General features: G+C 45.4%; 2 protein-coding genes across 10 annotated transcripts in view; one reads left to right on the top strand and one right to left on the bottom strand.

The window, feature by feature from the left end:
- Positions 1 to 23,881, bottom strand: part of LOC122411451 (nucleoprotein TPR-like) — a 32,257-nt gene extending 8,376 nt beyond the window's left edge. For 2 of the 8 annotated variants that reach the window (XM_043420224.1, XM_043420227.1), the window contains exons 1-8: positions 4,588 to 4,997; positions 4,289 to 4,497; positions 2,205 to 2,326; positions 1,850 to 2,002; positions 1,665 to 1,766; positions 1,371 to 1,556; positions 806 to 1,299; positions 413 to 557 (exon numbers count right to left, since the gene is read on the bottom strand). In XM_043420224.1, the coding sequence (XP_043276159.1) occupies positions 413 to 557; positions 806 to 1,299; positions 1,371 to 1,556; positions 1,665 to 1,766; positions 1,850 to 2,002; positions 2,205 to 2,326; positions 4,289 to 4,497; positions 4,588 to 4,982 (1,806 nt within the window). In that variant the 5' untranslated portion in view covers positions 4,983 to 4,997. Of the gene's footprint in view, positions 1 to 412; positions 558 to 805; positions 1,300 to 1,370; positions 1,557 to 1,664; positions 1,767 to 1,849; positions 2,064 to 2,204; positions 2,327 to 4,240; positions 4,498 to 4,587; positions 4,998 to 21,274; positions 21,521 to 21,637; positions 21,863 to 21,946 lie in introns of those variants that run through there. The other 6 variants (XM_043420226.1, XM_043420225.1, XM_043420228.1 and 3 more) reach the window with 6 other exon arrangements.
- N (neurogenic locus Notch protein) overlaps positions 10,339 to 25,217 on the top strand; it is a 186,785-nt gene continuing 171,906 nt past the window's right edge. For both annotated transcript variants that reach the window (XM_043420223.1, XM_043420222.1), the window contains exon 1: positions 10,339 to 10,659. In XM_043420223.1, the coding sequence (XP_043276158.1) occupies positions 10,563 to 10,659 (97 nt within the window). In that variant the 5' untranslated portion in view covers positions 10,339 to 10,562. The remainder of the gene's footprint in view (positions 10,660 to 25,217) is intronic.

The raw sequence follows: 25,217 nt of genomic DNA, 5'->3' as shown, positions 1-25,217 counted from the left end.
AATCATTGCGAATACCGCCTGCGCCTGGCCAATTTAATTGTACCCTTTGGTTTCCGTTGGGTGCGCGGCCGCGCGCGCGCGCGCGCGCGAGCGAAGAAGCGAAGAGATATAATGACGGTCGTCGTTGGCGCGTCTGACCGACAACGTAAATCACGACGCGCGCCCTCTCTCACAACGTTTTTTCTCTTTCTCTTTTCCTCATTTTTTAAACGTATTGAACACAGATTTCATGTTGGCCATTCTCTCTCGCGCGCGCCTCAGTTCCATAAAACGCGTCTTAGATATAATTATATCCAAGGATTAGTCTCGTATACCTGTCCGCCGAATTCGCCGAAGAGAGGATGTGCTCCGAGCGTGCCAAGAGGATGGGAATTCATCGTGTGATTAGCCTCTTTTTCCCCTCTCAACTTACCCTCAGCAGATCACAAAATTTCCACAGAATTCGCGATATCGCGCTCGAGATTTCTTCCGTTCGTCCCTTTCCCGACAACGCCTTGCGCCGACGCTCCAATTCTTCCGATATTCGACGATTCAGCGACTCCAGTTCTTCGGCGTTTCTGCGAGGGTAATTCGGATTCGAGTTATCGCCGTTTCGGATATTTTCAAAGGTAATACGAATTTGGCGCAATTCGAAAGATTTAAACTCTGCTCACGATCGTCCGTGATCGGAGTTTGCTTCGAGAAAGCATCGAATATTCGGTTGCTAAATGACAATTGTGTCGAATCTCAAATCTTTCGAGTCGGCCCGCATCCTTGAAATTGACGGGAGCAAAAAGGTTCGGTTTAGAACTGGGTTTGGACTTACTCATCGGCGTTTTTGGTTTCGGAGAACTTTTGAGACTCGATTTCGGCGGTGAGCTTTTGTCTTTTTCTTTCCAAATTCATTTTCTCGTTCTCCGTTACGGTGCGCATCTTCTGGAGCTTCTCTTTGGTCTCGCGTTGGCTCAAAAACCGGTCGAGTACATCCTCGGTCCTGGTCACGCCAGTCGCGCTCCGCAATTTGACGAAGGCCTCCTCGAGCCTCGTGACCTCGTCCTTGGCCGCGCAGTCCCCGTTTTCGTCGACCTTCGTCGTCGCCGTTTCGCCGCTCGCTTCGAAATCTTCCCGCGGAAGTTGGCGGCTTGCCGGAAATATCATTCTCTCGAGTCGCTCGAGCTCGAGTTTCCGATCCTCCACTCTTTGGCGATAATCCAATATGACCAAGTCACGCGCTTTGCTCGTGTTCATCGCTTCGATCTCTTGTTTCGTCAGCGTTTCTTTCGTCGTGTCACGCAACTCTATCGCTTCTTCTTTCACGTTCTGGTGATTAATTTAACTCGATTTAAACACGCGGCCGTTCCCGTAAGTTTCTGTACTCGAAGCCACTTTACCTGCAACTGTTTGATTTCAATTTCCTGCTCTCTGATACTGTTCTCGAGATTCCTCAGAGACGAGACGTACGACGCAGCATCAGCCTTGAGGTTCGATCTCACGTTTCTGTATTTCTTTCGCACGGTGTCAGCCTCCATCTGCATTACGCTTACGCGTTGCAGTTGATTCTCGAGACTGATGATTTTCTGTTTAAGCATATACGGGAAAGATAATCGTGAGTTGACCCAATAGGGGAGAAAAGGGGCCTCGGTAATTCGGTGCTTTCGTTACAGAATCTTACGATGCCGGAGAACCTTTTTCAACGGATGCTCCAATTTGCTCTTCCCAGTTTTTCTCCTTCTTCCATTCACCAGCTCCTCGTATTCTTCCAGAAGACTGGCGAGTTTGCTTTGTTGCTGAAACACAAATTAGTGGGCTTGAGCTCAAAGTACTTTCGCCCCTTTCATCGATTCTTCATCGCCGCGTATGCATCAACAACCTTGTCACTTTGGTACTTGACGAGATCGAGCTTCCTTCGTAATCGAATGTTCTCTTCGTCGACTCTCCGAATCGCGGCCTCCGGACCTTCTTTCCGAACGCAAGCCGAAGACTCGCGACTCGTTTGAGCGACCCTGTCCGCAGCATCCTCGTTCTTTTCGAAAAAAAATGTTTCAACGTCTGTCAATCGAGGCAGCAAAATCTTTGGAACTCGTCTAATTAATCAAATTTATTGTTGTATAAAAAAATATATATAAATCGTATGAGAATTAAAACAAAAATGAGGTAAATTTAAACGAAATTGTATTAAACGAATAGTATTATTATAAGAGCTGGAAAATATAAAATCGACTCACGTTCTTAGCCTTGGCGAGTTTGATCCGAAGGTTTTTGATTTCCTTTTTGAGATTAGCAATTTTCTCGCAGCTTTCTCTCTTCTTGGTATCGCACTCCTCGAAATTGGCTTTTCTCTGTCCCTCTGTGAATAATATCAAAAGAGCATATGAAGCTCGGGATTTATAACGAGAGCGCGGGGCGGGAGTGAAAAAACTCGTGACTCATTTATTACACTCTCGAAGCGATCAGGAGTCGCGACTCATTCATTCGCGCGCGACGGTTTCTTCGTCGCGGGCAAATTATGAGACTTTGTGACTCGGATTCCCCCCTCGCCGTTGGATATGTGTAACACCAGTTTAATTTATATACGCGGAGTATGATGCTTTTAATGCATCGAGTTACAGCGCAAACTTCTCCCTCGTTCCTCAACCTCTTCATTGCGCTTATTAAAATAACGACTAGATTCTTCATCCCGCTGAATAATCCATTTTTTCTTCTCTCTTCCCTCTCCCTCTCCTTTCGTATCTCCAGTTTAATTTCTCCGTTTCTTTCGACTTCTCCAGACTCTTTTTCCTCGCACATCCTCGCCGAGAAAAAACAACATGGCGCTTCGCCGCCGCGCGAGGCCTCCGGTCATTAACGAAGCTCGGAATTTACTTGCGGGAACGAGCAAAACAGATAAAAACTAAAAGAACAAACTCCACGATGGGCTTCGAGGCGTTACAGAAAATTCAGAATGGGGCTTATTATCTGCTGGAATAGAGCGCAAATTAACGGAATTATCTATGAGATTTATTGCACCGATAAACGACGTCGAAGGTTCGAGCAGGTGCCTCGACTCATCACCGCGAAACGCTCGATCGCCAAGCGAACTTTTCGAATTTTTAATTCCACGCTTATTTTGTTCTGGAATTATTTCATTTCGCTTTCTCTGAGCAGGAAATTTGGTGTCGAATATCGAGTTTTTACTTATCGGTCGAAAGACACTCGTGCGAAGCGATTCAAGCACATTCCTCGTTCTCGAGGAACAAAGACTGAAAAACGTAGCTGATATTCGTATTCGTTTAATTCCACGAATGAGATCGAGTGCACCGCGGTGTCAACTGCAGAAGCAGCGAGTCGTCTCGGGATAACTGCTGGGATATATGTCGCGCTCTGCAAGCGGCTTTCGCGCAACCGAATTGTCGAGTCATTCGTTCGCTCCGGGCTTTTTCATAGCGGCACAGTGCATATACGTATAGCTTCTTTTAAGCGTACGAATAAAGCAGCAAGATAAAAGGATCCTGCTCGCGCGTGGAAAAGCGTGCAGGCCTCTGAATCACGAAGGCGAAACGAGGAACAACGAGGATAATAAAGCAGATGAGCAGATTATCGGACGAGAGCATCGAGATAAGAAAATGGGAGGATAAACAAAAATGATTCAAACCGAGACGCGCGGCGGGAGAATGCGGGAGCCTCGAACGATCGTCATTTCTGTTTTTCATCCGCTCGTGAAATCTTTCGATTTACCTTTTTTCTCGAGAGTTTCCTATTGATCTTGTTGCAGGAAAAATGGAGTGTCTTGCCAGTCGCGAATAGCAGCGTCGTTTTCATGATTAACGAGGCAAATTTCTGAACGAGATATGATATACGCGCGCGCTCCCCTTTTCATTTGCAACTCTCCTCGTCGTCGCTGCGTTATCGATGGAAAAACGAATTGAAAAGCGGCTCATTCTATATTTGGATTTGTCGGATCTCTCGCTCTCTCGCGCTCAACCAGGGTGAGTCGGATGAGATAAAATGAGGGAAAAAAGCGGTACCGGTATCGCCTACGCCTCGCTGCGAAACCTTCCGGTTTGACGGGCCCGATCGCTCGCGATTTAATTGCTTCGATAAGTGACAAAAACGTGGCGCGATCCTTATTTTATTGACTAGCGTTAGTAAAAAGGAGCATACCGATTAATTCGATCTTCAAGATAATTTTGTAACGCGGCTAACGAGAAAAAGGAGTCGGCGAGTCGCCGGGAGCTCCATTAATCGAGCGTCTCCGCTCATTTTAATGTCGACGCGAGCGCACCTTCCATTTTTTCTCATCGCGCGCCGGGACACAAGCTCGCCGGCTCACCCCTCGAGATTCCTCGTCCATCGAGAGCCCCGCAAGCCCAACGCACTCGTAGTCGAAAGCTCGCGTCTCCGTTGAGACACCGGTTCTGCTCCGGTCCACTCCTCTCCCGATCTTCTTCTCGATAGCAATCTTTCCGCGAGTCCCTCCTGCTTCGGCATAGAGTCACGTATGGATATATGCTCGCGCATATATGTGCGCCAGCGCGCGCTCTGTCTTTGCACAAGTTGAAGCAGAAAAGTGGTAGCGCGCCCGGAGTTAAGTGCACGTAAGGATGTACAAACGTCGCTGCTGTTGCTCACCCGATAGCTGGATCTTCTTCTTGATCTCTATGATCTTCTTGTTGAGTGCGCTCAGCTTGCTCTCTTGGCTCGAGGACACCAGAGGATCGGCCATTTTGCCTGTTCCTTCGGAGCCTGACGCACCGCACTGGGCATCGATTAAACGAGCTTGCCGGCGTTGCCCCGAGCGACAACTTTTGATTCACCTCGTTCAGCTTGCTCTCCGATCTTCCTCGTTTCGAAAACGCGAGGAATACGCGCGTGCGAGCGTCAAAAACGCGTGTTCGTTGTCCTATCGCGAGAACTCGCGACAGCTTGATCAACGCGCCCGCGCTCCAAGTGAGACAGCACGCGTCGCGGCGCTGGTATTCGAGTACTGCGGCGCAACGGGGCGACGTCGGTTGTCGCCGATCCATGCGCGCCTCACGCCCTCGCGCGCTCTTCGGCCTCCATTGATATATATACATACATTAACGAATCACGCAGGCAACGCGAGAGGCTACTGAACGACGCACCGGCAGAGCATCCACCGAATTATAATTCTGCATTTGTATTCGTTAGCGCGACGGGGCTTCGGAGCGAATACCAAAGAGCGAACTCTCCCGCGCTCTTCCTCGCCCGCCCAGCCGATGAATTTCGCGTTAAACGCAATCAGCCAACTCACCGAGCACACGAGATGAAACGAGATAAAACGACGAAGAGAGAGAGTGAGAGAGAGAGAGGGGAAGATCGCATGAGATAAATTAAAGTAACCCCTGGCAGAGCTACGAGCAGCTGTTGAAAGCAATATGTATCTCGAACTCGCGCTCCGCCTTACTTTTTTTTCCTCTTCGCTTTAAATTAATCGTTCGGATGCTTCCTCGAAGATCGCGCTACCCGAATTTGTAATAATTATTTTATCCTGTGCGTCTGTGCGCTACGGAACGAAGGAATATTAACTACTGGCCCGTTGCGGAAAGGCGGTGGCCAAAATTCCACGAAACTCGTTCTTATACGTATCAACAATTCGCATTCGACTATAAGCATATGTAACTTCGGTTTTTATGAGTCTCATCTCGCACAATATTGTTTCGGGATTAATGAGATTCGCGTTTGTATGAAAAATGTCGCGGTACTGCGTTGAAAAAGTGAAGAATTATCGATTGGCATATGCGACGAGTTTATTCACTTTTTTAGTTGGACCGTTTGGAAGAAACGCGAGCACTCGCGGTTCGGTGACCGTTCCGTCGTTCAGCAGCGATGATGGCTGGATCGGAAATCATTTTTTCAAATTCTTGAGACATTTTAGTTTCGTTCGGGTTATTTAACGATTGGAAATTAGCGGAAGAGCAAAATCGAGCGTATTAAACGAGGGCTTCTCTAAAATTAATGAGTTTCTTCTTCTTGAAAAATATAATTCTTCCCGAGCGCTATGCCGTGGATGGATTCACGAGGGAAACATCGCAGCGGAATCTCCGGAGAATCTGCTCCCCTGTTATTACCGCGGATGTGACTAATTAAATCGCAAATTATAAATTACATTTTTCCGTTTCTTACGCACTTAGAAGAAAACAAAACAAATTCGTTGATTCCACAACAACGTACTTGCTGGAGCGGGATAAAGAAAAGGAAAATTGTTGGCTCGACATTTGGTTGATTCGGTGGCCGCACGAACGCGATTTTGCTCATTAAATTTTCAAGAATTATCAAACCCACGGAAGCTTTGTTCAAGAACAAAATTTTCGTTCGTTCCCCACGATTGTCCCAAAAAAAGTTTTCTTGAATCCACAAATTTTTGTTTCCTCGTGTCCAGCATCATCATCATTTTTCGTAAAAAAGTTTCATAACTTTTAAAAAAAGATTCATAACGCTCCTCGAGTCCCTCGAGGCTTCTTCCTTGATAAATAAATAATGGAGGGACGCGTGGAGCATGCTTTTTTTGCATTTCGCGTCGTTCGATGCAGTCGGCAATCGTCTGTGGTTGCTGCGGACCGCAGCGTATTGCGTCTGCTGTTGAAACAAGACGGAAAAGAAAGATTCGCGCGAGTCCCGAGCTCCCTTTGTCGACGCTCGCTCGCTCTAATTAATGCGTTTATTAGCGAGACAATTAAATCGCTTTTGCGCGTCTATGCACCAACGCACTAACGAATTAACACGCATCCCGTGTTCGCACGCGAGTTTGTGCAACGCCCGGCGGCTGTGCCGAGCGCTGCGAATGCGAGGCGGCCGCTGCGCAACGACTCCATGGGAAATTAATGAAAAAGCATCAATCAGAGAGGATTCGCATGATGCGGGATCCCCGATCGTTAAGGGTACGATCCTCCAACCTTTGTTTCGTTCCTATGCTGCGCGCATCTATTTTTTTTTCCATCGGGAATACAAGCATGCCCGCGCGATGAAAGCGTCGGGAGAAAAAAAACCATCAAAATCGCCGTTTCCGAAATATTTTAAGGAGGGTGGATCGCGACGATACGGTGTTGCCATGCTAAACCATGTTAAAAATATAAAGAATTTCATAAAATTTGGTAAATGTATTCTTTCAAAATATATAAGACAATAGACATTTTTTAAATATTTTTCTACCGCACAGCTCTCGAGTAATTGAACACTAAAGTTCAACTATATAAGCATAGAGAACTTCGACTGAACTGTTCTATCCACACGGAGAGAAAAAAATAGTAAGAATATAAAATTGAAATAAAAATATAATTAATTATTATAAATCTTTTTTTCGTTCATTTCGTTGAACTCCAACGTTGCAAACTTCAACGTCGTAGATTTTGAGTATGCACATCTGCATCGACGAAAAACGTCTTCGAACGGAAAAATAAACAAAAATTACGATTTCGTTGTAATTTTATTTCGGATTTGCCCTGGCAATCGATTTTTCTGTGAATTACTATGCTGCCGTGGTATTGGGGCTCTGTATCGCCCATTTTGAAGTTTTTTACCGAAAGTATTCGAATTTCCAAATAAATTCTGAATGAAAATTTCTAAATTGCGTATTTTGTTGTGACACAAAGTTTTGAACTGTGCTATTTTTTCCTAACATAGTTCACCAAGGAAACGTTGTAAAATTTATGTTAACTCGCGACGATGAACTGTCAAGTAGAATTATTATGTCGTTTTGAGGAGCTCGAACACAAGCATCGATCATACGCCAAAGTGTTTGGAAATGAACTGTTGTAAATAACAGAATTTCATTAGCGATTGTACGATAATATATACCGGTGTATTTATTTTGACATCACTCTTCAATATCATCGAGTCGCTTCACAAAAAATTACCATCTGTGTTCGTAAGAATTAAGGTGGTTCCTCCACGAGACAGTTAAATTAGGAAATTATTTAAATTTGGCATACGTATTGTTTAACATATGAACAACACCTCTATAAAATTTTAACAAGTTTCACCATCCCGAACCCGAGATATATGTAATTGGAGTTGACTCAATTAACACGTAACATATGGACCATGCATAAGCAAACGGCACATTATTAATTCTGCCGCTAGTACTAAAATTAGGAAGTTTATAAAAAACGAGGAGGAGCTAGAGCAGGATATCACAGATATTGTGAAAAGAAATCAAGGTGATTGACCATCTAGTTTGACAGATATAGCCTCGGGAAGTACGAAGGTTTAGGCTGCATACGATATATTTTGCAAGCGAACAAGCGAATGTCGTCTGTATAGACAACCTTTTCTGTGTGTTGAAGCGTAACCTGGATAGTTCCGTCAAAAAATTTACTCACGATGTCGGATCAAAAATACTTTTAGAATAAATTTTACGAAAGCAAATGATATTTTTACTATATCTGCTGGCACCGAGTACGTATATAGGCTCTTTACAAAGTTATTGATTACGATCTGAACGAATTATCAAGCCTTTTAATATGCTGACAGTACATAACTTTTGGTCGGGGCTGTCGCAGAGGATCAACCTTAATAAATATTGCCGATATCGAACCCTACTTCTGTGGCACCATGCACAGCAGTTTTTAGTGAAATTTTCTCTCCGTCCACCGCATAGCGAAAAGATCTTTTATTTTTTGTTTTTTCAGTCACTTCAAATGTTTATGTTGTAAATTATGCTCGGGCAACCCTAAAAAAAAATCTTCATGCATGGTAAAATGTCACACGTATTCGGTGGGTATATTCGTGTATTTATCATAGAATTTACTATGCTGACAATAAAAATTTGTGATTTACAATACAGTTTTACACTCGAAAAGAAAAGAAAATATAATTCTGGGGCATTCGAGGAACGAAAAATTGGAAAATTCAAAAAATACTATGCTGTTTGCAATCGGTGTTTAAATATGCTTTTGAAATTCTTGAAAAATAATATATTTTTCTCGCTATACGAAACGAATCCGTTTACTCCGTGTGGTGAAAAAGTTTGAAAAAAAATTGTATTTGTATACTCGATGCCAGCGAAGAATGTTAACACCAAATTTGATGAAATTCTGATTATTTATTCGATTTCGTGATTCACCCTCTTCAACAGATTTGAAGAAAAATCATTTTCATTTGTCATTTTTTCAACAATACTGCGGAAAAGTATCGACCGCGTTTCCTGAGCAACGGTTTTCGATTCTTCCCCGGACGAAGCCAGCCCCGTTTATCGAAAGGGCTGCGCTTCCTGTTTGTTTTTTTTAAGGCGAAATAAACATTCCTTGAGGTATCTCGAAGGTAACGGAACCTTTCGAGCTCCCCGCGTCGCTTCTTCGACTCTCGCGCTCCCGTTCGAAACCCACCCTCCGCGTGTGCTCCCGCCGTAAACAGCGGATGCCCTCGCACGCGAACGAGTGAATTCGATAAAAAACTAAAGCGAGAAACTTTTTATTCGAGAATCATGACGATTGGAAAATTGAGTTACGATTTTTTCGTGATGCTCCGAAAAGCCCGATTTTTGAGCAAGGAATTCGAATGGAGCTTGAAAATTTATTCTAAAATGCTTTTTTCCCAGCAATATTCTACTCCGGAAATTTGACTTAAAAAATTCGCTGGAATTTCGTCTCGAAATTGATGAGCAATTAAAAAATCGATTGACGAGAAAAAAAAATGGGCAGCCCGAGTCGCGACTCTCATGGTAAAGTCGTATAGAGTCGGTGTATTTCGAGGGCTGACTGTACACGCGCGGACGTAACCGTATTTAGGAGGGGATGCGACCCTTTTTCGTAAAACGGGGGGATGAAGAAACAGCTGGCCGTAGAACGCACGGTGGGCCAAAGGGGTCCGCGGCGCTTACCCCTCGTGAAAACGATTTTTTCGATTGGTCGAACGCCAGCGGCCATCTTGAGGCGCGCATTGATACAAGAAAGAGGGCCCCGGGAGGCAGGTGCGCGCGCATCCGAGAGGGAACTACTTTCAGCGCGTTAAGCGAACAATAGAACCCCAGAAGTGTTTGGTACGCAGTCGTGCTCGTATATGGGTCCCTCTTATGACTCTTCGCGTCTAAACCACGTTTATTAACATTACGAACGAATGTAAACACGGTGTTGTGTCATTATCACGGATAATCGAGTGAATGAAAGTGATATTTGGATAAAATCAGTTTATCCACGTGCTTTAATAGTTTTCATTATAATAATCATCATTCTTTTAGTGATTCAATTATCGATAATAATATTTTAATATTAAGAACATCGCGAGTGTTCTCTCGGCCACCAGAGGGACCCGATTTTCGCGAACGTTTGAGTTTTTCCATTAATTTGGCGTCGTCGTATAGAAACACACAAATAAATACAGAAATACGTGAACACAGATGTACGAATAAATATCGAATGTGTTTTGAAAGCGATAATTCGGTGGGAAAGAGAGAAAAATATAAAAATCAGTCCAAATGACGGGTCCTCGGTTCGTAGTGTGTCGTCACGGTGCGCGTGAAGTCTGATGAGTGCGCGAATAGTTTGTTTGTTTGTTTGTTTGTTTATTTTTTTATTTCTCTTGGTTTGTTCGTTCAACTGAAAGTGCGTGCCCCCCTTGGATTTAATATTTAAAAGAACGACGGCAAGATGCTGAGGCCGCGGCGATATTTGGATTACCCAGCAGCTGCCGTCGTCGTACTCGTTTCACTGCTCATCCTCGTCGTTGACCTTCCGATCGTTCACGGTGAGCTCACACGTTTTTTTTCCATTTCTTCGACTCTCTTTCCACCTTATTTTGCTTCCTACTCCCTCCTCCATTCGTCCAACAAAGTCCTCTTTTTCGGGAATTCAAAATCGCGTTCGGAGAAACTCTCGATAAACCGCCTAGCCGTCGAGGCCGGCCCTTGTGCATCTTTGCTGCTAGGCAACAGGTTTGCCGAGACGCCTGGCGCCGGCGCGCATTCGCGCACGACTTTTACTCTCCGATTGGACAGCCGCAGCCCGGCTCGTCTTATTCACGCCGATTCTTCAAAATATCATGCTTTTTTAAAGCCCCTTTTAACACTCCCTAAACCCCATTTGAAGCCAGGAATCTCTATATTTTTCCTCCTTCTTTCCTCTCGTGCTGGAACCAATGAAAATAAACTGTGCACCGAGCCACTTTCCCATTAGTATTCCGAATCGTACGTCCGACATTGCTGCCTCTCTTCACGCTTTATTCACCGCTCGAAAAACATCGGTCGCGCGCACGATCCCTTCTCCGTTCCTTGTTTTCTGTTTTTTTTTTCTTTTCCACTTTTCACCGTTCACTACAATTCTACTGTATTATGCTCGCGAAAATAATGCAGTTTTTTACACTCCGTCCTTCAATGGGAACTCTCAATTGCCGGAACTCAAAGTTTCCGCACGTTAAACATTTTTTTTCCCGTCCCTTTGACGTCCGCAGATCGGGGAAATGATTTTCGGGCCTTTTTTACATTTTGCATTAAATCGACGCAATCGAATCCACCCCTGCCCTTCGATTCACGACCTTCCTCCGAGTCCCTGCATGCGCGATTTCGTAAAATAGCCAATTAAATATGTTGGTTACTCCGAAATTTTTGAGTTTCGTTAAAAAACGAGGTTTTTCGAGTTTCCTCCGATTTTGCTCAACGTCAAAGGAGGAGCCGAATCCACCCGATTCGAGCGTCCGCACAAAGTTGCATTTCCCACGAAAAAAAACTTTCCTTCCTCCAAAATTTGAAGGATTCCTCCGTCTTTTGTGGGCCTCAAGGAAAATACATTTCCGGCATAAAATATACGCTCCTGCGGGTCCTTGACAGGGCCCCTCGACGGCCTGGCCACACGTGGTTCGCGTTTCACGATCCTCGGCGCAGTGGCTCTCATTCCCATCGAGCTAACACGAGCGATGCTAGAAGTTGACGAGCGCTGAGGGACAGGTGCCCAACCCCGCTTTCCAGGAAGCCTCGGGAGTTCGGAGCACCGTGTACGTTTCTCGTAACATCGAAGCAATGTTTTCTTGCTTTTTTGTCGCGTCTCGAAAAGGCAGGAAAGTTTGGCTCCTCTCTCAAGTGTCATTCGACTCATGAGGGACTTGTCAAACGACTGATGAGCGGCGAATGATCCGAGTGATGCGGATCGCATCTTTATTCAGTGAGTTTGAGGATCGAGAGACTCGTGGACCTATTGAAATATGCTGGGGGAGAGCGAATAGGATGCTTCGGTGAAGGGTGCGCGCGGATCGACGAATCTGTTTATAAATGAAAGAGCGAATCGGTGTGTAACCTCGAGAAGACGTCCGCCGCGCGACGCAACGCGTTGTGCACTTCTCCTGCGACGCTGAAGCAACTTGCAGCGTCCGAGTCCGGCGAAATGGTTTTAAAAACCCTCCAATTTCGTTCCCTGCCGAATTGGCAATTCTTAGTTTTCGAGATTGGCGCATCGCACGCAGACGAGTCTCGAGGCTTGCCTCGGAATCGCAACGGTCGAGATACGCGTGCGCTCGCTTCCATTCGCAAAAGGTCGGATGAGTCAATGATTTTCGGACGACGGGGCTCCGGAAAATCTTGAGTTTTCTCATGCGTTGGAAATGAGCGAGATTTAGGAACTCGGCGGAGTCTCGACGCGCCTGCAAACATCAAAGAAAATAGTGTAGAAAAAAAACTTTAATGACGCCGGACTTTTGCGACGCAGTCCGCCAAACGATGTCGGCAACTCTCCAACTTCGTTGCACCCCGCGCGAATTGGCAATTCGTAGTATTTCGTCCTCCACACGACGCTGAAGTTTGCAACGTTGGAGTTCAACGAAATGAACGAAAAAAAGATTTATAATTCATTATTTTTTTATTTCACGAATTATTGATGTGGCTTGAAAAATGATGAATTGGAAATTCGGGAGAGGGAACAAAATTGGAGATTTACTGGAATTATTTGAGAGTTTTTTAGACCATTTCGTTGGACTCCAACGTTGGAAACTTCAGCGTCATTCCTCCACCGCGATGCTTCGTGAAACCAAAAATTGGTCCATCGCAAATGTTTTTTCCTCCATATTGAATTTCAAGGGCGGGGAAAAGTGTAATTCTCGATGTCGAGGACACGCTGCGTACGCACGAAACGTAAAAAAGTTCGTAGCTACAAACGTTCGTCGATGCACAATCGCCTTTGGCAAAGTGCACGTGTGCTCATACAGTAGACTCCGGATCAGCGGACGAGCGTCGAGCGCACATAGTATGCGGAACGGAAAACCTATGCGGAGATGGGGGACGCTCCCGTTGGCGATAGGAGCGATCTCGCGCGTCTAGGAAAAAGTGAATAGGAGGACGCGAAGACTTGCTGGGTCGCCTCGTTCTACTCGTACGAGGGAACGAGCGCGAGTGTGCACGGTGGTTTGTGTGTGCCGAGCGAGAATGGCGAACTCGCCCGCTCGCAGTAACGTTCTCAGGCTTTCTCTTCTCTCCTTACGAACTGTGATCCTCTCTCCTCCTCGGCGGGTGTGCTGGGCGCGCGCGTATCGCACACGACACACGGCGCTTTCTCATACAAGAGGCTTTGACTCGTTCGCCCGTGAGATGGGCTCGTAACGTTGCTTCGAAATCCTCGGGGCTCGGTGAAAAAAAATGTTTTTCTTCGATGTGCGGGAGCAGGCGAAAAGCTGGCGTTTTGGGAGGGTCAGATCGATGGCGCGGTCGAGGCGGTTTTAGCGGATAGGAAATCTTGGTCCGCGGAATGGAGGAAACGTCGAGCGGCGGGTATCTCGGCGAAATCAAAGCGGCGTCTGTGAACTGTAAAAGGGCATCGGTTCCAACGGTTGCAGGGAGCGAGTCTCGTCTTTATCGCGTGTTCTATGTACTCCCATGACGGACATTTGCATTCGCGAGCATCGACGATCCTTAAATCCACAGTGAGACATACGCGCTTGGCGGAGAGCAGAGCGCGCTGACTATTTCGTCGTTTATCTCTCCGCTCAGCTCCCATCGATCCTTCCCAACCTCTTACTCTCTGCCCTGGTTCTTACGATTCTTTAAATTCCGCCCGGGAGACTCTCCCTCGGTCGTCCTCTCTCCTTTCTTCAACCCGCCGCGATCCGGACAATTGCTCCGATCCTTTTCGTTTCGTTCTCTCAAACTCTCTCGGTAAAACCGCATAATTAAGGGATCCCAGGAGTTCTTTCGTGACGAGGAACTCTCCGCATACTCCATCGGTCCGTTGCTCGCTGCTCTCGCCCTCCTCCGTCCGCCATTCTTCTCGATTATTCTTCGACACTTGCGATTTACAAACGTTCGCCGTGTCTCTTCTCCTGTTTTCCTCATTTTCATTTCCCCCGGAGTCTCTCTCTCTTTCTCTCCCTCGTCGAGTCTCGTCGTCGTTATTTTTCTTCGTGTCTTCCCCAGCGAGGATATTCCGCTTTTCCATTCATCCCTCTCTCTCTCTCTCTCTCCCTCATTCCCAGACGTATTTATCCTGCTCCTCGTCCTACTCGTCTTCGTCTCCCGATCGAAGCGCCCTCTGCGCTATCGCATATAGCCGCTCGCCTCTCCGCAGATTTACCGATCTTGCGCTCCTCGCGTTCGCGGTTCTCCCTTGTCTCGCTCCCCGAGAGATATCCAACGGGAGAGAAATATCGGAGTAAAGCATCGAGGATTGTGCCGTCACTCACGAAAAGAGACACACACCGAGCGTCGAGCTCTTTGGACCCTTATAAAGTACCATTGAAAAGAAAGTTAAAAATAAACGTGAAACAAAAGAAAAATGCATTTTATGCATGTGCTCGAGAGCTGCAACCGCGACATCCATCCACAGCTCCGTTTGGAGCGACGATCGTATGCAGATCCCTCTTTTCTTCTTGCTTTTTCTCCCCCTCCTCTCGTCGTTCTCTCCTCGGGACATCTTTTCTTAACGATCCATCGATCCTTCTCTCTCTCTCTCTCTCTCCGTGTTCTCAAACGCGAAACGTGTCGTCGGTTGCTCCTTCGCCGAACGGCGGAGACGTTCCTTCTCGCGCGCACTTCCGTTTATCAATATTTTTATTTTCTCAAATTTATCTTTTCACCGCGCGTCTCAAAGTTTGCGTTTACATAATTCGTGGGATTTCGCCCACGGGCGAATCGCTTTTTATTACGCAGAATCCAATCGGAGGATCAGCTTTTCTGGCTTGCTTTGTATTCCGGACGCAAAGATCCTTCGGAGACTTCGCGCAAAATTATTCGCTCGCTTTTCTCCGAGCTCATACGAACACGCTCGAAACTTATTCGTCCAACGGACTCGAACGCCGCGGGGGCGCCTTCTATGCGAACGCTAATTCATTTTTCACGCGCTCCGAGCATCGCGCACGGAAGCATGCAGCCCGCGCAGTTCACTCTCATTCGTCGTATGCGTGAGCGGAGGCCGGCTTGACTCTCTTCTCGGCACGGACACGGCTTGTTGCATCGTATTACACGCTCGCACGATGGAACGAAGCTTTTTCACGGTACCCGGGCCGGACGAGGATTCTCCAAATTTCAGAACTTACGAGCGTCTCAATCAAGAGTGCGATCGCACATTCGCAAATCTTTCCTCATTTTCTCGAATGAGAATCGACGAATTGAACTTCCGATCGTCTTTTCGCGTTGAGCTCGATGTTCCTTGACGAGTAGTACGATTTCGATGGTTTTTCCTTTCGAAGAGATCGAGCTTTTCACCACCAGCAGTTTCAAATATAATTTGTATGGGAAAATCCTCGCTGTGAAATTCCCACCCCGCGTTCTCCCAATTCTTCCTTCTGTGGGCGCTCTGTTCGCGCGCCACGAAATCTCGACGATCGCGAATCCGCTCTTCCGGAAATTGCGCAACGCGCCGCTTCCCATGAGCCCGTGCACCGTCGAAAAACAAACTTTGCGTTAAAAGAACACCAACCGGCGCGTTCTCGTTTCGTAATTGACGAGGGAGAAGCCCCGCGCGCGTTATCGCTCTATCCAGTGAGGAAGTTTCAGCAAAGCCTCTGTTCACCGCTGCGCAGAGATAAAATATAAACGAGAACAGTTTTTTTTATGCCTACGTGAAACGAGACGTGTGCGATTTGAATGCTTTCAAGGGACATCCGGCTCTCGCGTCGCGCTGCTCATCCAAAAAGTTTTTTCTTTTTGGATGAGCGTCGGAGTGAATTTGCAAAAAATAAAATTGAATGGCCAAGATAAAAGGTCGAAATAATTCTCGCGCACAAAGATCTGTAAAAAAGAGTATAAAATTAGAAGGAAAACTTCGAAGAACGTTCACGCACATTTTAGGCTTACATTTTCAGGCACTTTCCAAAGAACGAGCTCGATCGAGTTCGCAGATATTTTCATTCGCTCATATATACGCGAGGGTTCCGCCGTTTGATCGCGTTTACTCGCTACGCGCTCCCGCGCGGTTTCATATGTGCAGTCATCGGAGCGTCGATCCGTGTAAACTTGGAGCGCATCGTAGCGTGTCGCATTACGGTTACACACACAAGCGTCTATGCCGATGTGCTCACGCCGCCAATCCTTTGGCTGATACACATTAGTAATTTCCCGGGGCAGAAAAGAGCAGCGAAATTTGATATTGCGACTGAAGGAATAAAGAGCGATATCGAGAGACAATGAAATTCAAAACGCTCCTTGTACGAGAGGCTCGCGCGCGTACGAGTGTGCGCAGTATTAATAACCTCTCGAGGCCTTCATCTCTCCGCGGGGTTAATCGACAAGTCAATCGATTGCGAGCCTCCTGCTCTGCCCCGGCTTTGCAGCGTTTCATCAATTTTTTTCTCCCTCTTTTTCCTCCTCTCGTCTTGCCACGACCTTAAAGTCTTTCTTCCCGCAGCACCGATGCCTTTTTTCATCATTATAATTGACTTTGCTCGCAGCCTCCGTTTGAATATTATTGCGAATGGAATAAAAATACGAGAATTGAATTGTTTTTCCCCTCATAATTTCACCTCGAAATAATTGAAATTCTCGAGAAATTTTTCACTCGAAGATCGAACGGAAACAACGCCATTTTCGACGGTTCCCGAGGCCGCCTCGCTTCCCAAAAATTTTTAACTTTCTCGGTTCCATTTTCAAATCCGTGGATTCGAGGGCCTAAATAACGATAGCGCGGCGACGAGCCGCGATTCGTCACATTATTATGGAAGAAAAATTGAATTTTTCTATAATTTCAATAATATTTATCGTTCAAAGAAAATTCCGCAAAATATTTAACATTTTTCACAGTGCTTTGCAAGAATTAATGCGATTTACGACGCTGAGGTTTGCAACGATGGAGTCCAACGAAACGAACGAAAAAAGCATCCTTTTTTTATTTCACGCGTCATTGTTGTGGGTTGAAAACGTACAATTGCAAATTCGGCGGGGAACAGAATTGGAGGTTCACTGGAATTTCAAATCATTTCGTTGGACTCCAACGTTGCAAATTTCAGCGAGACATGAATACTTTTCATCAACTTGTCCCCGCAGTCAAATTTCACAACTCCGTGTACAAAAATTTGAATATTTATTTTCCTCTAATAAGAATCGAGACCAGAAATTCCTCTCCAGGCAATACCTTTCCAACGACAACTTGATCCGATTACACTTTCGCGTTAGTTTTTGAGACGTTAAGCTTAAACTTTATTATAAATGAAGATATATAAGCCTGTAAAAGTGGTCGGAGTAGTCACAACAACGAATGTTCGTGGCTCATCGTCGCTCAGGCATAATCCTCTTGATCCCTTTAGGAAAATAATTTGCTCCGTAAGTGGTGTTTTTGTGAGATTCGGGGCCCTGATTGGCGGCTGTTCAGGCAGTTTGACTCCATCTTTTGTGAATCGTGGAGATGATCTTGGTCGGGAAATGATCGTTGTCGATGTTCCATCTCGGTTTAGCCCTGAGGGAGGAAGAAGACCTTGATGATCGATCCGCATAACGAGCGTATCAAAGGGGTTATGAATAGAGAAATTCTGTGGACAGGAACGCGCGCCACTCGAGGCTGTACTGAGCCTGCGTGTGCGCGCCTGGCGTAGGTTGAGTTAGCGCGCGCGGTCGAGATAGTCGTCGGGAGACGACTTTTATTACAATCGATCGTCTGGATCGCGATGTATTCTATCGCTATAAATATCTTTAACGGTTTCATGTTTTTACTTTTCATTCATTCGCGCAGCTCCGCTCCTCACACATCCGACGACGAGATCGCTCTTGGATCATTTTAACAATACAATTCATTAATCACAAAGGCTCTCGCGGCGTTGATCCTTGATTTTTATCTACTCGAACGACGACGCTGCGCGATCGCGCGCGGCGACGATAAAAGAAAGCTTTTATCGCTCCTAATTCGCGCGTGCTCTCGGACACGTTTTCACCGAGTTTGAGAGCGACGTGTGTGCGTGTTTGCGATCAAAATATTGGTGAATTGACGCGCGTCGTTCCGCGCGGGTGAGCTTCTCGAAATCAATCACAAAATAAAGGGGCGAGCATCGTGATTATTGAATCGCGATTTCAGGTGCTTCGTTTCAACGAATTTATGGCGCATTAAAAAATGGCTCGAATGGCCGCCTTTACACAAACAATTGTGGTATTTTTTAGCGTGCAACGTTCTGGATCGAAACGACTGCGAAGATTTTGTTACTCGCTATGCGTATACATTTCGTCCAGCTCAGCAGCATCATCGGGCTTTTCGCTTATAAATGTTTATATACGATTATTTTCACATCGAGATGAGACCCGTGCATAATTAACAATTCTCGTTGCTATTGGCTCGCGAAAATGATTGAATAATAAAATTCCACGAGTCTGCGGTCAAATATCCGGGCGGGCGCGATGTAACGACGTCGCTGTGACTTGCCGGACTCGTGACAGTAGAGAACGCGCGCGCGCGCGCGATAAATCATTTTTAAAGACTCGCGCGCGCAACGCGCGCGTTCATAATACAATGAGCCCTCTATCCCCCGTCGTATTTTAATTGTCGGCGGGTCTCGGTCGCGCCCACGCACCGCGACATGGAATACTCGAGGGAAAGGTTTTCTCTCTCTTCGTTACTCGTTTCGCGTCTCGCACCTCAACGGGCCATTAAAACCTCGAGTCGCTCGGCGAAGCACGCTGCTCTCTCCCCCTTAACGTATCTTTGCTCGTATCTTCTCGGGTACGCCTATTATTCAGCATTAATAACGAATTATTATTGTCTCATCGGGGATTACGAAACGGAACGAAAACTCGTCGAGACATATTCCTCGCGTCACAAAAGCGTTGGCGCGCGAACAAAATCGCACGAAATTTTTCACGCTCGAATCCATCATTGTGAGAGCCCGCTGATTGCGACGTTTGCACGTGCGCAGCGCCGTCGAAGCGATCGCAAAAATTATCATAATGACGATAATTGGATGTCGAACAACGGTAGATCCGCTCTCGATGTGATTTATCTCTTGGCACTCTGCTTTCGCTTTTGACTCTCGCGGCGCGCAGCCATCTTCTCTTCGGCGTCCCGGCCGAAACAACTTTGCGAATCTGTATCATCACTGTACGGCTCTGTCATTGGCCCGCAAACATAACCATGGGAAACCAATCAACTTGGCTGCCTTTTTTTTGTTTGCTCGAAATTCTACCGGCTCGACTCCTCCCGTGCTAACTGCGACTTTGGAAAATAATTAACGCCGATTTTCTGACACTTTCGGATGAAAAGACTCGCGATTGGACCGCGCTCCGACCACGTATTCCAATTAACACCTTCCACTCGCTCCTGCTTTTGCTTCGAATATTCAATTATCGACGATCGCATCTTCAAAGCGGACGCGATTGGACGCAAACCTCGGTCGCAGCTTCGAAAAAATATGGCGCTCCACCGAGAGTACAGAGGACAAAGAAATGGCCCCCGTCATGTTGAGATTCGCGCTGCTGGACACCGCTCCGAATTTCGTTGTTTCGTTTACTTTCGTAGTCTCTGAAACACCGAGAATGTGATAATTTGAAGAAAATCGAAGAATTTTCTCAGCATTTCAACAATGAAAACGCGCGAGCGCGGAATAAAATTTGGTCTCGTTCTTCAATTTTGTCATCTCTCGCACGTTCCAATTTCAACATCGAATCGTTGTGCGATTACTTTTCGTAACTGAGTAGATCCCAAAGATACCGGATATCGAATGCAGATTAGGCTCGCTTTTGTAGCGCGCTTCTTAAAACGTTCCCCGAAATAAGTCAACGTAGCCATTAAAGAGCTATTAATTCAGCTTTTACGCAGCTGCTAAAACGAACTGTCGTTATACTCAAATCAAGAAAAATGAAAAATTATATGTTAACAGAATGTTTATCATTGTGGCACGTAGCGCAATTGGTTCGTTCTCATTTTCATATGAATGCCTGAATCTCAAAAAACATCCGAGAGTGGTTATACTTTCGGACATCATTGATTTCGGTTTTTTGGTTTGCTCTACCAAAATTTAGGAGCTCCTAAATTTAAGAATTTTTTCACGAAATTCCAATTCAAGAAGAACATTTTCTAATTAAAAAACATTAAATTGTTCATTAATTGTCGTGATTCCCGCGACACACCTCGGTGGGCATTGGAGGGCACATAAATAAAAATTTTTCCGTAGATTCGCAGGGTTCCTTTCCTACTTTTATTGCTCGTTTGAAGCTTAACCTCCGTAAAAATAAACACTAAAAATCATTGGTAAGAAAGCCAGGTTTGCCGCATGAAAACCTGAAGATGACGCGTTGCAAAATTTGCCAATCTTGTCGTTCGATTTCTCGCACTTTGTGTCCCTTTTTTTGTTCACTCGAACTGTCATTTTTGTCTATTAAAAAAAGAAAAAAAAAATATCTATTTTTATTCCGCCTTTTTTTTTGAATCTATGCATCGATAAACTTCCCGAAGCATCTCTCGCTCTTTCACGAGGAACGCGTCCGGATCGGTATTATTGTTAAGTTCATTCAAGATGGCCATTCCCTCGCCGACACTGAGGATGTCCTTTTCAACCTGTTTAATCCTCTTAAAGTATTGATCTTTGGTGTTTTGTACGTACAACATTATCTATAACCGAAAAGAAGAAAAGAACGCGAGTGAATATGTCCGGATTGACTTAGTGGGACGACGCTGAAGTTTCCAACGTTGGAGCCCAACGAAATGAACGAAAAAAACGTTTTTAATTCACCAATTGTTTATTTCACGAATCGTTGGTGCAGCTTGAAAAACTACGAATCGCTAATTTGGCAGGGAACAAAATAGGAGAATTACTGGAATTATTGGAGAGTTTTTTTCGATCATTTCGTTGGACTCCAACGTTGGAAACTTCAGCATCATTTAGTGGGCGTCACGACGAGTGCAAGGGACAACACGCCGGCAAGTAAGAATATCGTTGACGAACATTTCCAATAAATCTTTGTCTTTCTTACCGCGTAATTATTGAAATCTTTCTCCGAGTTGACACGACTTCTGAGTTCGTTGAGATAAGCAAGCTGGGTATCTTCCTGACGTAGCAATTCTGCAAACCCGCTGACCAACCGACCGTACGCGCCGCTGGCCGCTGACAAGAGATTCGTCTTGTAATCATTGAACGGTTTCCGACACTCCGAGCACGCGACGCAACTCTCTACCCCTGCTTTGTTCATTTTCAGATAGATGTCAACGTTGCTTTCGAGCTGCGTGAAAAAATTGACAATCGAGAAAATTTGAATGCCGAAGGGAACATAGATTTCTATGTTCTCTCTTCACAATAAAAGTTTCAAATAAATTTCCACATTTTATATATTTATTACCGTAGAAAAATGCTTCTCTAGTGTGTTACGATTGGAGCCCATGAAACTGAGCATGTTTGGGGAGTGCACATCCAAATTGAAAAATTGCTTCTGTACAAGTGAGGTGGACTTGCTCATCGATTTCACTGCATAGTCGATTTTGTCAGAGATAAAGTTAATTAACCACTGTTCCGGCATCAATTCAGGCGAATATAGCTTCAACGGGCTGGATTGAAGGAGCGCTCCCTATACAGATATTTCGTGAGGTATACAATTATACAAAGACATTTAATGAAAAGAGAGCTCGGAGGACGTTGGAGCAATACATACCAAGGCGCAGGGACTGAAGGCGGCACAAAAAATGATCACGAACGTCGACATTTTCGTTTTCGTTACTTTTTTATCACTGCATGAATACTGGTTCGACAAATGAACATTGAATGGAGACTAGATTCGCTTAAATATAGGTGCTGGCTTTCTCCGGGTAACGCATGAATCATTTATTGGATCAGCTGAACAAACGTAGTCTCCTCAATAATGAGAACAATCTTTAATTTCATGCCACTCATTTTTCATACAATTGAACATTCCCGAAAGTTTGACGCACGCGATAAGAGAAAGTTTAATCGTATAATTCATACGCCGTACTGGTGCGGTACGTTTTCCTCGTGTCGGTGGAAAGAGTATGTCGGCACTCAATATATTCGTACTGTTATCGTACGCTGTACCGAGTACTCTACACCGTCGGAGTACGGCGTGTACGTTGGTACTTTTACACGCACAGTAGCAGTATTTTGTGCCGAATGGTACGCTGGCGCATCAAACTGACCGCACCGCTCTTTACGCGGGATCTTCCGGTCTTTCGATGTCTCATTCTTCCTCATTGTTCCTTTTCCATTAACCTTTCTTCCACCTTCCAACTTACTTCGATCTTTCAATTTTTCTCTACAGAATTTTCGTGTCTCCTCGTACGAATATGTGGAGCAAACCGTGACCAAATTTCGAGCTTTTTTTCTCAGCGGTATCGTTGTACTCGTCGGAGCCTCGTCTCGGTTCCGAAAATCGTACAATAAGGAACCCCATTCAAATCAATTTATTTTCAGCATTTCAATGTTTTTCGTCCTGGAGATTTATAAAAATCGATCTGAAATAAACTCGAAAAATAATTGACAGCGGTCGTTAAAGGAGGGAAAAGGCTTGGCAGTCTTGCTCTCGCCCCATCGCCGTACTAAATGATGCGCGTCAACGTCTTTCCTCAAGAATTCACACGAATTGTTAGCCTCTTCCTTCGTTTTCTCGCTCGCTTAGCATAAAGCATTTTTTTCCTTATACGTTTATATGTATTTTGACATTTCGTATACGAATATTTAGAATATCGTCGCGTGTGCGCGTCTTACCTCTTCATCTCTTTTTCCTCGCAGCTCTCGCCTTTGTGTAACTTTCGATAAACCGTAGCGTGGACACTTAACCCGGGTAACGTGTATGTATCCTGAGTGTCTTTCACGTCTCGATATGTCCACATCCGTTCGTGAACGCGCGCACCTTTTTCTCATCCCTCCAAATTTTCTTATCGTCTCTCTTCTTTCACGCAGCTCTCGTGTCTTTCCTTTCTTTGATTTTTCAAGCCGCTCTCTCTCTCTCTTTCCGTCCTCCTTTTTCGCGCAGCTGAGAAACGATTCTGCCTTTTTTGTCACCGGCTTCGATTGCTCGTATCGATATTTCGGACGTTGAATATCGGAGAGCTCGTTTGACGCAGCAGGCGAAATGGGACGGTCGTGATTTTACTGCGATCTTTTCCGATCGATCCTTCTAGCGAGCCCTCCGTCGATGGGGAGAGCTTTCAACTTTCTGTTTTTTCTTTAGGGATTTTCGCGAGCCACAAAAGAAACTTGCTGCTTCTTCTCCCTCGCCTCAATTCTCTTCGGGTTGAGCTCCATCTTTGTTCCGAATTCCAAAAACTTCCGGCAGTTTGACGAGTCTTTTCCGTCGTCCGAGAGAATTTCACTCGGATTGGAAAGTCGATCACTTTCTTTCCTGCGTATACTTAACGGCCCTCGAAATCGTCTTCATACTTCCCTCGCATAATCATTGCTGTTTCCACTCGATTGTCAGCCCCAGCAGGAGCGACGTCAGCCCTCGACGTCGCAGCATCCTTCAAATTTCGTTCTATCTGCAATTTATTAGCCGAAAAATATTTTTCATTTCGAATTTTCCCATCGAATAGATGAAGAAACATGCGAAAGAGTGTCCATCCGACAATGGCTTTCGTCCTGCTTCGTAACAGTCCGTTTATCGATTGCCAGGTGTTTTCTTCGATATGCATATACAGGCAGATAGAGGCATATGGGAATGCAGCGTGAGTGCGGGGCCGAGGACGCGACGTAGGAAGAATCGTGACGGGAAGCAACCCGGTCAGGGAAGGGTGGCCTCTTTTTAGTCGGTTAGTCCACAGGCGCGTCTAAATGTGTATATAGAGAGGGGGGCTCCTCCAACGGAGTGGAGGGAAAAAAGGATACACATCGGCATCAGCCCCAAAAAGAGGCTTTAAGGCCTGCAGGCTATTAAAGGGAGACGAGCGGAGTACGAAGGCCGAATTGCTTATCTCATTGGACCAACAAACTCGATAATGCGGAGCGTCGGTTTTTATGTGAATTCGTAAGAGAATCGGCTGTCAGGATTCCTCATCGATTATCTTCATTCCTCATCCTTCGCTGACTCGGAATACTTCGGAGTGCGTTTTCGAGGGGTAGGGTTCAAAATAAGTAATCCGTAATTCTTATTTCCGATCGACTATTTAGCAGATTACGAATTCGTATTTACTCGAAAATATATATTTCCATAGCTTTCATCTCGAATGGTATTTCAACAGACCATACGAATGTCAAAAGTTCATGTTTTCCAATTCAAAATATGGAGAGAGTAGACAAAATATAGACAGATCAGAATAGAAAGTAGCAAAAAGTCGAAAGTGGATTTTACGAGCTTATAAAACTTGGATATGCGAAATTCGAGATCACCGATCTGAGTATAAGTGAGCGAGTGAGACCCGTGTATTTTGAGTTCCGCTGCATTTTTTAATTTCGATCGGTCGACTTTTCGGTCTTTCAGTATTTCAACCTCAGTAATATTTAGTCTAATATTTAGTTCGCAGTTTATAAATTCGAGAATTTTAGCTCCTCGAAATTTTAGTTTAACATTTTATTCCCCCTCCCCCCTCTTTTCGAGTACCATTGCGAAGCAGCTTTTTCAAGAGTTCACCAAAGAAGTGAGCGAACGAAAGAAAAAAGAGTTTTGCACCATTATTGGCATAATGGACGTACACACAAAAGTAAGCCCTACCTTTTGTACTGGCATTACCTCGACGCTGGAAAGAGCCACGGCTTCCCGTAAAGTCGGGGGACTACCAAGACGATATACGCTTCCCGGAGGCCTCCACACAAGTCGTCCTCTTCGCGTAGTCGAGAGTGCATGGTCGACATTACTGTGTACCTAATTATTCTCCGGAGCGACGAACGGGGGGAGAGAGAGAGAGAGAGAGAGGAAGAAAGAGCCAGGGATTTGGTCCTCGCGAGGGGATAATATTGTCTGTATATAGATACGA

The sequence above is a fragment of the Venturia canescens genome, chromosome 5 (assembly GCF_019457755.1).
Source record: "Venturia canescens isolate UGA chromosome 5, ASM1945775v1, whole genome shotgun sequence".
Taxonomy (NCBI): domain Eukaryota; kingdom Metazoa; phylum Arthropoda; class Insecta; order Hymenoptera; family Ichneumonidae; genus Venturia; species Venturia canescens.
This window is presented reverse-complemented; position numbering and strand designations above follow the sequence as displayed.